The sequence below is a fragment of the Cygnus olor genome, chromosome 2 (assembly GCF_009769625.2).
Source record: "Cygnus olor isolate bCygOlo1 chromosome 2, bCygOlo1.pri.v2, whole genome shotgun sequence".
Taxonomy (NCBI): domain Eukaryota; kingdom Metazoa; phylum Chordata; class Aves; order Anseriformes; family Anatidae; genus Cygnus; species Cygnus olor.
This window is the reverse complement of record NC_049170.1, coordinates 100,019,959-100,037,334: the sequence shown is the minus strand read 5'-3', so window position 1 is coordinate 100,037,334 and position 17,376 is coordinate 100,019,959. Positions and strand designations below refer to the sequence as shown.

Below are 17,376 nucleotides of genomic sequence, written 5' to 3'. Positions count from 1 at the left end.
CTAGTTATGCAAAAGATATATACCTTATACCATTTTCTTATCTATGAATACTTTCTTTGATATTAAATATAGTCCTCATTAATACTAGTTACAATGGCACAATTATACGTCATTAACAAAATTAGTATGATAAGCTTTTTCTATTAAAAAGTATGATGTTTTGTACTCACCAGGTGTAAAATTATATCGAGCAGAAAACCCCATAGATTCCAGCTCACCATCAGCAAAAAATTTAATCCACAGAAATCTGCCACTGGATTTTATCATAGGTGGATTTTGCTGTCCACAGAAACGTCCAATGATTGGGGAAAAGCCAAAAGGTCCATCTCGTACTTCAATATGGTCAAATTTACACTCCCATGAAGGTTCTATGGAATATTTTTCATCAAAGTGTAGTTCAATGCATTGTCTAGGGGCAGCTAGAAATGAAAAGAAAATGAAATTATTTTCTGAACCAAAATCCTTAAAATCTGAAAAAAATTAAGAGTATTAAATATATATATTTATGAATCTTAACATATGCATCAACATTATCCTTAAAAACAGTATTTTCTGTTTTTGAAAATTAGTGCATATTTTTTTTTAGATTTTGCATCATAAGCTTACTCATCTGTTCTTCTTTTAGAAGTGCTTATGACAGTAGTTTTTAGTGAAACTAAAAGAGAGATGTTTGATGTAAAACAAAATACAGCCTAGGAACAATTGGTTCAAGCACAAAATCTTTCAAAGAATCTTATATATCTGGAAAACCAGTCTTGTTTTGAGGGGAAAAGTTAATCAGAATACTTTTTAACCTGATGATCACAAAGATGAAGAAAAGTCTGGTCGGAACTGTGCTATAGGACTAAGCACACATTCTATTCCTATATGTACAGCAGTCAATGACTGGCTTGAATATAATCATCTCATTTATAACCTAGGAAAAGTGAAGTGAATTTTCATTTAAGAATAACAATGAAGCAAAATTAACTAAGTAAAGAGTAAAGAATACTCTGCAGAAAAAACTTGAAGAAACTTATAGTGGTCAACTCAGACAACAACAACAACAACAACAATAATAATAGTCTTTATTCATAGCTTAGTACCAGTATTCATAGGCTAGTAGCAGTCACAATGATCTCAAAAACAAGATTTGCCTGGCATTTTGTGTAAAAAGAAAAACACTTATTGTTTGAACTATAGCATTTTGTTAAAAGGAGAAAATCATAGTTTTGTCTAGAAATTTTAAGATGCAGAATCCCTGGGGTATGTACTCCTGCACTTAATCCTGTCCATAGCTAAAAATGTACACTGGATGTATGTTTACAGATCTTGGTGTAATATACTTTTTTTTCTAATAAAGTTTTCTGCTAAGACAAAGGTTTGTTGTGTCATTGCATCCTCCACCTCTCATGGGATCATGTTCTACACCTTACAAATATTAGAAGAGACCGAAATTGCTATGAGCTTTGCCCAAGTTATCATTCTTTTCACATTAAAATATACAAGATCCAACTTCAAGTTTACTGCATAAGCTTAACATGGCAACTACTGCCACTCTGGCAGCCAAATATCCTTTTATTTCTTACCTCAGGAACAGTGAGAAAATGATTAACATGGCCAGAAAATAGATCACATATACATTTTTAAATGGTTGAAGATGAATTTTTTGGGATGAGCTCCTTAGTCAAGTAAGAAATGAGAATAATTAAAATGAACAAAATAAGTAGATACAAGGTAAACCTTATACCCTTATCAGACAGATCCCTGTTGCAACTATCTTATATAAATTAATACAGGCTCATTTTATAAGATTCTGAAGAGTTAACTTTGAAATTAATAACACAGGTTATTTGAAAAGAAGAAATATTTTAATAGTTTTACTTCTAATTTTAATATGTTTGTGTGATTCCTATTTATTGAAAGATTTAACAGAAAATACAAACTCCTTACCTACTGCTATAAAATTGAACAAGTTCACAATTAAGAAGTACTTATTATTGGCCCACTGTTATTTAAAGGAAGTTGTAGGTAAATGAGTTGTATGTATTTCTCTGTAATACTTTCATCCTGTGATCTTTTTGTCTATCCAAGTTTAATAGAAAAATCAAAACTTAAAACTTTATATGGAATTATATGAAATTCACTGTTCCTGGAAATGAAACTATTTTGGAAGTGGGAAAAAAAATTAAAATCAGGGAATAAAGTTTGTAAAGACAATTAATGCTACCTTGGGTGAGGTTTAAATACAGAAATAAATCTTTTAGATTATAGAAATAGTCTGAATAACTGGAAGATATCATTGATTTTTTTTCATATGTTTCTATTCTCAGTGTCATATATTTACAATAAATATTGTTTTAAACTTAACTAAAAAATACTAGGGGAGAAGAAAGCAATCATCACCTTTCAGTCTGCGATTATATTTTGTATGCCCCTATTCTATGCAAAGAGATTTGTTAAGAGCTATTCATCATTCATACAGAGTTAAGTATCAGAAACTCCAAGAGAGTAACACTTTGGGTAAACTTGAGAATTCTTATTAAGATTTGTAAGTTTTATATACTCACTATCCAAAATATAATGTTACTATCCTACTTAAAGATTTATTTTAATTTGTTAATGTTGCAATCTAGATATGAAGATTAATTCCATTAGTACTGTTAGTGTCAAACAGCATCTTAACACAGCATATAGCTACTCCGCTTTCCATGGCAACAAGGAGATACCTGCTTCAAAAATGATCTTTGCCATCGTTCTTGTGTATATGCCATTAACATAACACGTTTGTCCTCATTAAACTATCAGTGTTAGGTCTCACTACTCCATTTTATGCTAAGGCTTACCAGTGCAAGCCTAGTTAAAGCAAGCAAGTTAAATCCTTAGCAAACCTTGCTTGAACCCAAAACTCATTTAACATATGGTGAGAATGGGCATAAGGCCCTCTCTGAGTTATACATATCATACATATTTTTGTTGTTGTTGTTGTTGAAAAGAAAACTTAAAGTCCATTATAATCTCACTATAATATAAAAGGAGTTCTTGTAAAAGGACTTGTAAAAAGGTAAATGAAACTCAGTTGTACAAACTTAAGCATAAAATCAACTGATTTGGTAAAAGTATGGCCTGTTAAAGACTACACAACTTTCACAGTATCCATACAGAACTCTGAATCTCACATTGCAAACTAGTTTTAGGATCAACATGTTGCTATAGTTTACTCTCTTCTATTTTTATTTATTTTTCAACAAAGTCAAGATAAGGCTTATTCTAGTCTAGCTCAGTTCTTGTTAAAAGATCACAGAAAATCACACCAGCTCAAGGAAAGTTCAAGGAAGATTTGACTTTTCGCCAGGTCTCCCATGTATACAGGCTGCACCACTGCAACAATGGAATATTGATAGTTCATCAGCACTGCTTCTCCACTGCTAAATAAAACAAGGCTGGGGGCTGAGCCACTGACTGTCCTCACTCCTTTAACCATTAAAAACACCTCCTGGCATGTTTTTGTCCCATGCCAGTCAGAACTGCCAAGAACTTTCTTAGGCATGATGTGGTGGTCCTCATCGGTCAAGGACTATTCACAACTAGTTTGGATATGTACTATTCACTAGGAAGGTGAAAGGATGTTAGACTGTGCCAATCAGTCTTAGGCCTGACTTAAGTTTTAGTATTAGCACTGGTACAGCCCATGTCCCAACCTGCTCTGCACACTAGCCCAAATGGTTCTAGGTTCTTTCTCCTAACTTGTCTGGGGAATGTAACATTTTGTGTTTCTGTAACTACAGTGACTGTGGTGATTACAGAATATTGGGCAAAGATAGGAAGGAATACTGCGCAAGTATCCATGCTACCTTTCCACTATGTGCTTTCAAATACATTTCCATTCTTCATCTTAGAGCAAAAAATTAGATGTTTTGGTTGCAATAATCTGCCTAAGAAAAGTGATTCAGATCTTCCTGAAAATGACAGTAAGGGAACGAAACACATGATTAATACTCCCAACTTTAGCTGCCATTTAGCAAAAAAAAGGTGTCTTTTTAGAGTTATACTCTGACTTTTACAAAGGGTTTCTTTGCTATAAGTGAACTGAATCAAGCAGGTATTGTATGAACACGCCTCATGCCACAGTTTTGCCTTCCACAATAAACTGTGTGCAAATTTAAAACTTACAGAAATAGAGTGATAACAAGTACAGAATGATGACTAAGAATAATGTATAATTATAAAAAAAAATAAAATGAGTAAACAGCCAGCAGCCACAACAATAAAAAGAGAATATATATCTCTTACACACTGGAGCAGAATCTGGCCATCTAATCAGAAAAGAAGGGACAAAGTGGTCACTTCTGGCATCCTCATTCACAGGTAAATCATATTCACAACTTCAAACAAAATTTTGGTGGTTACAATGTCAGAAAAAAAGATGTTATAAAGTCCAAATTAAATATGTTGAAGCTATCTCATAAAGTGATTGTACTTCAAATATTAAAATTTTCCATATTTAGCTTCTAATTATCTGTCTTCAAAGATGTTTAATACCATGGAAAGACTTCTTAATGCTTACATGTCTTGTCATCTTTCATCTAATTATCTTACACAAGTGCTATCTTGAGATTTTACATTCAATGAAAATAAAAGATATTGGGTTCCAACTTGCAGAAGAACATTTTCAGCAACAAACATGCAATTAAGGTTTTAGTTCTGATCAGCCTCTAGGTCTCCATAACTGACAGCTGAAGTTAAGCAAAAGAATCTGTTTCAATTTATGCAGTAGCATGGAAATGAGACACTGAACTCAACACCTACCCCCATCTATCTGGGCTGTACAGAACTGATAGTTTTGAATAGTCCTTGATGTTTCTGGTTGTTCAGCTATTATTGACAAGTAAATCACTTATAACCTCCTTTTGAAAGAAGATTCTTTCCTCATTTTGATGAACACTTTTTGGACACAAAAATCACCATGAAATACCAGAGGTCTTTGACATGAGATTTTTCGTACAGTGAAATATCTAGAAATAAAGTGTTTAATGGTCTTAAGTCAAAAATATGGAAGATCTTCAAGAGAGCTAACTTTAAATATCCAAAAGTATATACAGTGGAAGATTTACTTTATATCTCCATAAATCAATTCTAGTCTATACCTATATTTATAAACAAGCACATATATATATATATATATATAAAAAAAAAAAATAAAATAATCAAAACATATAAGATACTAGATTTCCAAATCAGTTCTTAAAATATATTGTCTAAACTGTGTCTATCCCTCTCCCCACATATTTTTAGCACCAACAAATCTGTTCCTACAGAAATTCCTGTGCATATTTCCCTTTGAAGCACATGTGCCAAATTTTCTGCAGTCTGGCAAAGGCTAATGCTGCTGCTGCTGCGGTTGTTCTGAGCAGCTGCGAATTTTGCCAGGTAAGAGTCATGAATATGCAAAATAAGGGTAAAATTGGGGCCAACAGGGAATTTAATGCTGAGTGTACACTCAGCTATTTCCTACATTCTCTATATGCCCAATAAGACTGAACCAAAATAAATAAATAAATAAATAATGTATTTTGAAAGGCAGATGGGACTCACCAGAAGCTCCTCTATAGCATAATATTTTTTGTACTGAGTCCATGACTTCTGGATGACCTAAAGGACTTCTTTTAGAAAGGCATCCAACCTGGACTTCAAAATTCCTAGTTGTTCCAACAGCTAATTGTCATTACTACCAAAATAGAAGGAAAAAAAAAAAGGGGGGGGGGGGGGAAGAGAGAAAAAGAAAAAGAAAGTTCTAGCTGTTTGATCTTCTTATGCCTTTGACTGCTAGTATAGGCTCCACTGCAATCAAAAATCCTTTTCCCTTTTAGAAACTCACAGTGTATGATCATGGCAATTTTTGCCAGCTCTTTTACTTCACCAAGGTAATTTTGAAATGATAAAAGGCTTGCATACATTTAAGATGAGCTAAAATACAGGGGGCAAAATTGTATCGTTAAATGAAATTCAATTTTATTACAACAGACTACATGCTACAGTCCTCACACAAGTCCTTTAAAGTCAGTAGGAATGGTGTTTGAGAGAAGCCACCAGAATTTGCCCTAGATTGTGTATGATAGCAAAAAATAAATAAATAAATAAATAAAAAGGAAAGAAAGCAAGCAGACAAGAAAGAACCTGTTGATCCATATATGTATTTAAATTTAGGTCACAAAGATGTCAGAACCTCGCACACTGAATTATCTAAGACATACAAAGAGGAGAGAGGAATGTGGGAATGCTATTCTGGATCACATTAACAGTCCCCCTAGTTTGATGCTTGATATTCGACAGCAGAGAGAAGCTATTCCAAGTTTTTTGAAATCTTAATATTAATTTTAGGAATAATATGTATATAGAGATGTTTCTGGTTTATGCTCAAGTTTAACGGATGTTTAGGTTCTGGATTAGCAAAGATTATCCACTTCATATACTGTTATCCTGCCTCAAAGATATTGCAATTAGTAAAAAAACTAATCTTTTTTAACCCTTTAACCTCAATATCTTATGTCAATGAGTACATAAAAGATATAGGAAAAGTTTTTCACTTCGTTATCTTTTTCTGTCATATCTATATGTTGTAAAAAGAATAAATTTGAACAAATAAGTTATTTTAACTACTGTATATATATATATATGTATATTTGTCCTTCGGTGTGTCTCTTTTTGCCTTTTTCCAAAACCATCACTTTTTAAAGTATGGTTACTGAGACATTTTTATTTATTTTGGTGACTTTTTTCAGACATATCTATTGCTGATCTTTTTAGAAGACAGAAACAGGTAGAGCTGAATATGTTGTGCAGTATACACAGTTTTCATCAAATTACATACTGATACAGCTGATATTATCACAGGTTTTAAGCTAGCCAGTTAGAATCCAAACTTTTGAACATGGTTGGACACACAGTAGAAAGCAAGAATGTTGTAAGAAATTATGAGATTTTTTTTTTCAAAAATGATTATTTTTTATAACAATATGTCTATTGAATTCAGGCTATTTCTTGTACTGCTCATTACCCCAGACTTGTCAACATGGAATTTCATCTTCATCATAGAAAATGTTTGATTAAATATTTCCTTTCTTAATTGTTCTTAGACATTTCCAATTTGAGCTATTTTAAAAGTCTTCTTCAATAGTGTATTAAGCCACCTTTCAGCTTATTAACCATCTTTTCATAAGCAATTAATTAATATGATAAAGACATGTCTTTACTATAAAGAACATTCAAACACCTTCTTACTAATGAGAGGAACAACTCATGGCTTAAGATACTGGATTAGGGTTTACAAAAGTGGTCATATTTTGTTTCCATAGCTCTTCTCTTTGATTATAAACCTCTCCATGCCTCAGTTTCCTGAAGATGAAATAGGCTTACTTTCTCCCGGCCTCATGGGAATGTTGAGAAGATAATTGGACTACTATATACAAAAAAATGTGGATTTAGCAATGTAAGTGTAAGAAAAATATCATAATATAATACTTAGTAGAGCATTGTTTATTATACTTATTGATTTTTGTTGTTTTAAAACAATTTCTAAACTATGAAAGAACTTATATGTTTACAACGCATCTGCTTAAATTCTAGACTCAAGTTGGAAGAATATTGGAGAAGCATAACTTTTCCTCAAAGGGCTTGTTGACTTCCTGATTTATAATCACCTCTTTGCTTCTGACTAAATTACACTAAAGTGTAATTCAGAGATCTCAGTCATTTTGCTGTGACTTTTTTTTTCCTAACCAAGATATACAACACTTACCATCAATTATTTCCCTGGAAGATTTTTATGAAATGTCTTTATATCACTAACTCATCACTAGATTTGGAATGACTGACTGTTTTCTGTGTCTTTTGGGAGATTCTAAAGCAGTTTGAATTCTGTATATGCCTTTGTAAATTTCTTGAAACAACTGCACTCTTAATAAAATAAATAAATAATTCTGTCCAGCTAAGCATGGATAGAGCAATTATCAGTGCTCTATTTCGCATGTATTCCCAACTTGTGCATGCATTTTTTTGGTTCCAATGTCTTACCAATTGTCTTACCAATTCTGTTTCTGATTCATCTTTTTTTGTTACTAAGCTCTGACAGTATCTAATCTTTATTACCTTCCAGAGATTTATTTTTATAAGAATCCCTTCAACATCCATTGTACTAAGATTGGTGAAAAGAAATCATGTAACTTGCTCGTAATATACCTCTAGCCTTTCTTGCGTTACTTCCAGATCTGCAACTATCTAACTACTCATTGAGAATTGTGTCTTACAGGTGGTTCGTGTTCATATTTACTCTTTTCTGTTTTTTTTTTTTTAATTCATTTTATTCATTTTTAAATATTCTGTCTTCTGCCATGTTACAGTATTTTAGATTCTATACATTCTCTGAAAATACTGAATTATATTATACTGTTTATCACTAAGGAACTCGTGCGTACTTCCTACATGAGCTAATTTATTAGTAGTATCAGAAAACTAATCTAGTATTTGCCAGTATTTCTTAGTATGCTATGCAATTTATTTTATTTATTTTTTTGAGAAGAGAAGAGAAGAGAAGAGAAGAGAAGAGAAGAGAAGAGAAGAGAAGAGAAGAGAAGAGAAGAGAAGAGAAGAGAAGAGAAGAGAAGAGAGAAGAGGAAGAAAGAAAGAGAAAGAAAGAGAAGAGGAAAAGAAAAGAAAAGAAAGAAAAGAAAAGAAAAGAAAAGAAAAGAAAAGAAAAGAAAGAAAAGAAAAGAAAAGAAAAGAAAAGAAAAGGAAAAAGAAAAGAAAAGAAAAGAAAAAGAAAGAAAAGATAAGAGAGAAGAAGAAGAAGAAGAGAAAGAAGAAGAAGAAGAGAAAGAGAAGAGAAGAGAAGAGAAGAAGAAGAGAAGAGAAGAGAAGAGAAGAGAAAGAAGAGAAGAGAAGAGAAGAGAGAAAGAGGAAGAGAAGAGAAGAGAAGAGGAAGAGAAGAGAAGAGAGAGGAGAAAGAGGAGAGAGAGAAAAGAGAAGAGAGAGAAAAGAGAAGAGGAGGAAGAAGAAAGAGAAGAGGAGAAGAGAAGAGAAGAGAAGAGAAAGAGAAGAGAAGAGAAGAGAAGAGAAGAGAAGAGAAGAGAAGAGAAGAGAAGAGAAGAGAAGAGAAAAAAGAAAAGAAGAAAAGAAAAGAAAAGAAAAGAAAAAAGAAAAGAAAAAAGAAAAGAAAAGAAAAGAAAAGAAAAGAAAAGAAAAGAAAAGAAAAGAAAAGAAAAGAAAAGAAAAGAAAAGAAAAGAAAAGAAAAGAAAAGAAAAGAAAAGAAAAGAAAAGAAAAAAGTTTCCCTAAACCTTGCTTCTTGAAAAGATTGATCATGATCTTACAGGCTTTACCTACTCTTCACAAGTAGCAAAGTAAAGATTTTTTGAATCAGTTGAAGATAGAATACAAAGATTATTTTGTTAGTCACCTTCAATAATGTAGACACACTCTCTGTCAGGAGGATACTTGTTGGGATAATTGGGAGAAGTGAAGACGCCTCCTTCTGCATATTTTGTCCAAGTTCCACACTGCACTGGTTTCTGTCCTTCGGCAGTAGTCTGCTTTTCTGTGAAATGATCACATTAAGCATTATATAGTTAACTCAACAATTGTTATGTTCCTATGAGGCTTTGAAATCTCTTACACAATAAAACAGTTCCTTCTGTTGGTGGTCTCTTCTCAGCTTTTTTCTGTTGAAACATGATCATTGATCATGTATGATCATGTATGATCATTGATCTGGAGAGAAATGAGTCAGTTCTTTAAGGGTATGAACATATAATTCTCATTGAAAACATATTTTTTTTTAAACAAAGAAGAGGCTTGGATGTCTAGGGAAAGTCATACTTATATTGCTTTTTAAATAACAACCTTGTAGGAAAAACATATGCTCAAGAATGGGAAACATGAGTTTCCCACTCACATCTCAAAAGACTCAAACATGTACCCTGTCAGAAAGATTCAGGCTGTAATACCAAAATACATCAGAGTCACAAAATCAAGAAGAAATAAATGAATCACATCATACTGATAGAATGTAAGAACTGTTTTTAATTTACTGTGGCTTCACTCTAGATTCACCTGACAGAGATGGATGGAGGCAATCCTGGATTCTGATTCAAAAATATTCTTTATTTTTATTTTGCTGTTTGCTGTAAAATGAATAAATAGCTCTGGGGTCACAAATCACAGCCCAGAACTTTCCTCTTCCTAGGTGAGTCACTAGAAAGGAGAATCAGTCCTTCTCATTTGCTTTCTTCCTAGCCCTGAAACTCTTGCATTCCTTTCAGCACACTTTCTGAGAGCCTGGACATAAAGCTTTGAATCTTTTCAGGCTGAAGGAGATGAAGAATCACTTCTTGAACATTGGACTTTAACTAGTAAGCTAAAATAAATGGATTTGTTGGGGGAAAAAATTAGGCTTGAAGGATAGTAGGTTCTAGGAAGAGTAGAAATTTCTAGACCTCACCCAGGCTTCCTGTGTAAGGCCTCCTATGTGTTGCTCCAAATCAGGTGCCTATATCTAACCGTTCTATCTAACTTAAGCCTCTCATGTTCAGAGGTGAGTTGTTTGCTCTTATGATCAATGCAAACAGAGACAGGATGATTCTTCCTGTCCTGAAACTTCCAAGGATGATTTTAACCACAAGAGATTTGCCTTGTACTCTGCATGCATTTCCCTTCCTTCATGGTCTGTATCCAAGCTAAGGATGGTGTGGATCTTAGTTTCCTAAAATGAATTCAAGCCTGCAGGGACTGAGCATTCAGACACAAATTCAGACACACACTGTGTTTATCATCTCTCCCTGCTTGGCTGTCACCACACTTAAAATCCAGGGTTTTCAAGAACCTTTTTCTATCCTCAAAACTGCAGGAGGAGCCAGGATGCCTAATTTCAGATTTTGAATTCTACTTCAACAATCAAAAAGACTTTAAGATTAGACAGCTCAGTACCCAATCTGAACATGCCAATCTGGAAAGGGGGGGTGGAGGGGGGGCGGGTAGTAGGACTTTACAGCCTTTGCAAGAGTCAGTCCAAGCCTTTAATTAGATCTAGCCATGGATCAGGTCAGTAACTCACTAACTTGTTAAAAAGTACCATTGGATTTATGACAGTGTATGAACACTAATACTAAAAGCAGATGAACAAAGGACAGACCTAAACAACTCAAATCCATACTTTGGGCTTTAATATGATGTCTGAAAAAATGTCTGATGTTTACATACCTGTTCCTTTTTTGGTTGCCCCAGACAAATGTAGGATGATTAGACTTGCTACAACTGAAAGAGAAATATACATTAGATGATATAACAGTGTGATAGGGCCAGCAAACAAAACAACTGTAAACATCTATCCGAAAAGGATATAAATTAAATAAAATTACTGTACAAAACCAATATTTCATTTACTTGCATCTTTAAATTATTTATTTATTTATTTATTTATTGGTGATCTGCCCACGTATTCATCTTTATGAATGTATCCAAATTAAGAGGAGAAGTTTTTGGCTTAAAACAAAATTTCCAAGCATTGATGTTTCCCTCTTTTTTTTTTTTTTTCATTTTTTAATATTAGAAGAAAATATTTTACCAATATTTATATATATAATCGTCAGTGGGTTCAGTAATAATAATAAAAAACTCTGTATTTATAGACAAAGACCTACTAAGTTTCAGTGCCACTGGTCTCACTTAGGTCCCTTGCCATGGCATAATAATATTTGAAAATAAGTACTTCCATAAGCTATGAAAGAAGTGAGGGGTTGGCTTTTTCCACTGAGGCATATGCAAACCCTCAGTGAAATAAATTATTGTGTGTGCTTAACAGTCTCATTAATCTAGTTTGTTTGACTAGACGAGGGTATGTTGCTTTATGCTGCAGTGGATTTGCAGTCTATTTTACAAATAAAAATCTCCTATTTCCAACCATAATAGGACAGCTGTGGCTTGGGAACAAATGTGGATTTTAACCTGGAGATAATTCTTGAGTTTCTGGGTGTTAAGGCTAAGAGGGAAAAGTTCAGATCAGTAGCAATGAGGCTGCTTTGGAAGACCGAAGTGACTGGACAGCAATCTGATGAAGCAGACATGCACTGATGATGATCATATTTTTCTCCCATCTCCCACGTCTTTTTTGGCTATTGGAGAAAGTGGGATAGTAAGAGCATGAAAGAACAGGTACATGAGTTCCTGGAATGCTCAGAATTTTGACCCCAGCTAGTTTGGCATGAAGCCCAGACATAGTGCTCAGACTGCACTAAAGTTAAAGTGGAGATGAAGTTCCTTATTTATCCTGAGTATTTTGGATTGATCTGCTGACATTTATATTGTTGACTATGACAAGGAATTGATGGACCTGTAATCTTTAATAAATGTAACTGAAAGACAGATTTTCCTCTTATCCCCAAGAGACACCAAAGATCATCAAGAGCTAGTAAGAAGGTACCTAAATGGTCCTTTTGAAGATGGTGCTTGCATACTTTCCAGCTTTTTTTACTTCAAATTGTGTGCAATTTTTACCTTGACGGAAGCAAGTCTCTTTGTATTTTCCATATTCTGATAACGTGGAGATCTCTATTTCTATGCCTTTGACTCTTCCTGTGTGACAGAGGGCTTTAGCTCTGGATGATGGCTAACTTATTAAAGAGGGAAAGGTTGAAGTGCTGGGAAAATGAAGGCTTGGCAGCATATTCACTATTTCTTGGTCGGGCTCACACTCCCTGTCTTTTTGAATCCCCCAGCTAACAGAGACGGATGTTGGCAGAGCTGGTGGCTAAAAACTCTTCTGTGTCATGGGCATTCAGTGAGAACATTACATCTTCTGCTCAGATCTGGATGCTACCCAACCATTCATGCCTTTACTGTCCTCAGGGATAGATTCTGGAAACACATCCTAGCTGGGACTCTGCCCATCGGCTATGTCAGAATCTGAAGGCAATGAAGGATTCACGCATTCACTAAGTCGCTCATTTACTTAGCTGGGTTTCATGCAGTGAACATACTGCATCTATGCCTTTAATCCTCACTAGTCAAAATCTAATTTCTCAATATTTAAGGTGGTTTGTTGTTGGAATATGTAGCCAGCTGCCAACATTCTTTCTTCCCACAAATTTATGAAAGCTAGAATAGAAGGTACAGCAGCGAAACAAACCCTACATGAGAAATGTTTCTTCTTGGGCAATTAATTCATATTTTATTCTAACAGCTTCCTTTCAAGTATCTTTATCTATTAGCTCTTCCCCATTTTTCTACATGTTAAAAATTGAAGTTCAGAGAATTAAAGAGATTAAGTCCAAGTCAACAGGATATTATTATAGATATGAGAGCAAAAACACCGGTCTTTTCAATTCCAGCTGTAACCACTAGAAAGACTGTTTCCAAGTTGCAGAACCATGTTATTCCAAAGCAGGGAGCTACACTTACACATTAGCAAGCCAGTATTTATTATTAATAAGGAGTCAAAATTGTATTGATAATAAAATGTAAAATGTAATAGATAATAACAGACTAAGAGACTCTAAGCTTTTTTTCTGTACATATCATATCCAGCATTTGGAGTGAAATACTTCTTCCATATTAAAATAAATAAATAAATAAGAAAAAAAATCTTTTTGATTTAGTGGCATTAACACCACCATTACAAAAGTATGTATGATGCCAGAAAGTAATTACAATTATGCGCTTTATGGGAAAAGATAACAAAATATTTTTCACTCAAGCAGTCAAGACAGTCCATTTTATTCTATAACCCCTTGACTTTTTCCTTCTCAAACAACGGGAAAAGAACAGTGCTTCTCACAGAGGTATAAAATAAAAAGGAAGGAAGGAAGGAAGGAAGGAAGGAAGGAAAGAGGGAAGGAAGGAAGGAAGGAAGGAAGGAAGGAAGGAAGGAAGGAAGGAAGGAAGGAAGGAAGGAGGGAAGGAAGGAAAGACAGAGAGAAAGAGAAAGAAAGAAAGAAAGAAAGAAAGAAAGAAAGAAAGAAAGAAAGAAAGAAAGAAAGAAAGAAAGAAAGAAAAGAAAGAAAGGAAGGAAGGAAGGAAGGAAGAAAGGAAGGAAGGAAGAAAGAGAGAAAGAGAGAAAGAGAGAAAGAGAGAGAGAGAGAGAGAAAGAAAGAAAGAAAGAAAAAGAAAGAAAGAAAGAAAGGAAGGAAGGAAGGAAGGAAGGAAGGAAGGAAGGAAGGAAGGAAGGAAGGAAGAAGAAGATTCCAAAGAGATCAGTCACACAGTCTTTATTCATTCAAAGCTGTCACCTGGGAAGCTTTGACAGTACTGTAACAACATTGGCATTATCTGGGTTTGGGAATTATTTCAAAGAAGTTTCCACCACATTTTTTGTTTCATTCTCTGTCTTCCTCATCCACTTTTCTCTCCTAATCAAGAGTGTAATTATAATCACGCTTTCTAGTTCCACTGATTACGCATCTTTGCATCTTTATGGATCCATGCATTTTTTTCATCACAAGTTGTATATTAAGAGATTTATCACTCTTCCAGGCAGCTTTTTAGAGGCTATGATTTGGCATGGACACGGTTTAGCCTAGAAAAGAGTTTTGGGAAAAGCAGTACCTGCCCATAGCACTGCTGTTTTACAGGTGTGGGCGTAGAGTGATGTGCTGAAAGGAAGGGTCCAGCCAAGCCCCTTCGGCAGAGGGGACCCTCTGCAAAACTGTGGCAGGGGAGAGGGTCCCATCCACTCAGCCCGAGGTCTCCGACGAATAATTAACGCATTTCGGGGCCTCCCTGCCGCTCCGGGAGGATTTCTCCCGAGGGGTCGCCAGCATAGGACCCCCGCCCGCCCTGGCCTTCCCCGCTGCGGCGCTCGGCGCTGCCCCGTGGCTGCGGATTCGAGTCCCGGCCAGGGCAGCAGCGCAGCGCAGACAGCAAGGGGGCCGCCTCTTGCTTTACCCTTTACCCTCACCACGCCAAAAAACACCAGAGGCGTCGCGCCCGGGTGACAGCCACGAGCCCACACGAGCGTGACCATGGCGCTGAGAGATACCGACCACCCTCTGCTGCATCGCAGAGTGATGGGGAAAGGGGTGGTGGGGTTGTTTTTTTTGGGGGGTGGGGGGAGATTGCCTCCAGGGCGCGGAGTCTGGGCGTCCCGTTAGGCGAGTTGGGGAGGCAGCGGAGGGTACGAGCCCGTGCGCGGCAGCTGAGCTCAGGCGGGGAGGGGGCGGGCGGGGAGGGGGAGATACTCACTGTGAAAGAAGCTGCGCCCATGGGTCATGTCTGTGCCTTACACAAGGGGCTTCGGTCTCCACTAATTCCATTTAGATACGGGAGGACTTCCAGTGGTGGGGAGAGGATGGAAGTAGGAAAAGAAGAAGAAGAAGAAAAAAAAAAATCCTGAAGCCCACACACAGCAGAGCGGAGCAGCCCTTCCTCTCGCTCGCTCTCCCTCGCCGCCTTCCACTAATCACCGCCGGCTCGCTCCCATCGCACCCGAGCTACCGGCAGCACCACCAGAAGCGTTGCATCGCGGCGGCGGGCAAGGCGGCGGCGGCGGCGGCGACCCGTGCATCCAGGTGCCGGCGGGCGGCGGCGGGGCTAGCCGAGCCCCTAGTCACCAGTTTCATACAAAACCAAAAGCAGATCGAAGCATTTCCTGCAGGACTCCGAGCCCAGCGACTTCCAGCCCTTCGGCTTCTTTTGATGCATTGAAGAAGGGATTAATGGGTCCGTCATCAGCTCCCTGTGCTTGCTCCTCTGAAGGGGTGGGGGTGGGCGGGAGGGAACCCAAAGAGGAGGGGTGGGGGGGAAGAAAGATTTACCAAATTGGGGATTTAGTCATATTTGTGTGCAATGCGATCCTTATTAGAGAAGAAATCCTTTAAAATCGAACAAATCCATTTTGCAAAGCCCTCTCCCTGCGCATTGCATAGTATCAAGTGGTTGCAGCGGCAAGAGGATGAAAACACATTGCACTGTCTCAAATCCTTTCGGGTATGGATGGAGCGAGATGGATGAGGATAGAGAGATGTCCCCTCACTTCTCCAGTCCAGGGCGAGAAGCAGAAGAAAATCCTGGAGACTCTTCCATTCACTCAGTGCAGGGAAGGGGAGGGGAGGGGAGGGGAGGGGAAGGACAGGAGGGTGGCGGCAGTGGGGGAAGAATGATTATAAAACTGGGAGAGGAAGAGTGAGAGGAGAGGGGTCTTTTCCCCTCACCTGGTCACTTTATGGATCAGGCAAACCGCTCCTGAGTTCCTCCTTGAACTGCACCCTCCACAGGGAGCCTGAAAGGATTTTCTCTTCTGAGAAAAGACTTCTCCATTTGCACACACACACGCACAAAAGGGAGCAATAAAAGTTTAGCTGCTAATCCTCCGTCCGCAGATACAATGATTGTCTCTTCCAATCAGCCCAGAGACGGCAGCAAAATCTCTCCCTTTCTCTCTCTCCCCCCTCCCTTCCTCAGGCTTGTCTTCCTCCCCAGCTACATCTCACCCCAGACACCCATCCCTTTGAGGTTGCACAGGGCTAATGGCCAGCGCGGGGGCACAGCAGGGAAAACATATTCATAATAAGAGTGGTGAGAGGAGCTGAAAGGATTTCAAAGGGGAATAAAGAGAGAGAGAGGAGGACGAGGGGAGGGACAGCAAGGGCAGCATGCCCTCCTGGACGAGGCAGCCGGGAGATGCACCCCTGGCTGGGCAAGGGGTTGAAGGGGGCGGCGGGGGGAAGGGCGGCGGGGAGAGTGGAGGATTTGTGCCACCGAAGTGCGAGGGGATAGGATATGGGATGGGAGCCCCTCGCCTGTCCACAGCACGGCTGCGGGGGGGGGGGGGGGGGGGAACTCCCCGGCCCCCTCCCTGGCCCCCACAGGCCGCGGCCAGCAGGGCCGCCCCCTCACCTCCTCGTCCACAGCTGCAACGAGAAAAGTCTGGGAGCGCACCCCTTCCGGGGGGCCGCTGGGGGACGAGGCTGTAGAAGGAGTAGGAATAAAACAGAGCCCGGGCTCCGGCTGTGCACGGATGAGGAAAGGCAAAGGGGAGGCGAGTGCGGGTCAGGCCGCGCGGGGCGCGTTTGCAGGCGGTCCCCGCGGCTGGGCACGGAGGGGCGGTGGGGAGGGACAGAGACAGAGAAGTCGGGAGACCTGTTGTCCTCAGGGCGGCTTTTTAACCAGCTCTTTATTATTATTATTATTATTATTTGCTCCCTTCGGGACAGGGCTGAACTGCTAATCCGAGAGGTGAACGATGAGAAAGCCTCGGGATGACGTTTTTTTTGTTGTTTGTTTGTTTTCAGCAAATCTCTGTGCTCTGAGAAAGAGCATCGTTTTTTATTTTCAGCCTGTGGATTCCCTGCTCTGTATTCTGAAATCAAGAATATATCTGCCATCGATTCTTACGAATGCAGCCAGTCAGCAA

At 38.0% G+C, this 17,376-nt stretch overlaps 1 protein-coding gene across 4 annotated transcripts in view; it reads right to left on the bottom strand.

Moving 5' to 3' along the window:
- The window catches only part of NETO1 (neuropilin and tolloid like 1), a 74,893-nt gene extending 58,830 nt beyond the window's left edge, over positions 1 to 16,063 (bottom strand). For all 4 annotated transcript variants that reach the window (XM_040549578.1, XM_040549579.1, XM_040549580.1 and 1 more), the window contains exons 1-4: positions 15,207 to 16,063; positions 11,232 to 11,285; positions 9,433 to 9,570; positions 171 to 419 (exon numbers count right to left, since the gene is read on the bottom strand). In XM_040549578.1, the coding sequence (XP_040405512.1) occupies positions 171 to 419; positions 9,433 to 9,570; positions 11,232 to 11,285; positions 15,207 to 15,234 (469 nt within the window). In that variant the 5' untranslated portion in view covers positions 15,235 to 16,063. The remainder of the gene's footprint in view (positions 1 to 170; positions 420 to 9,432; positions 9,571 to 11,231; positions 11,286 to 15,206) is intronic.
- Positions 16,064 to 17,376: the final 1,313 nt, after the last annotated feature.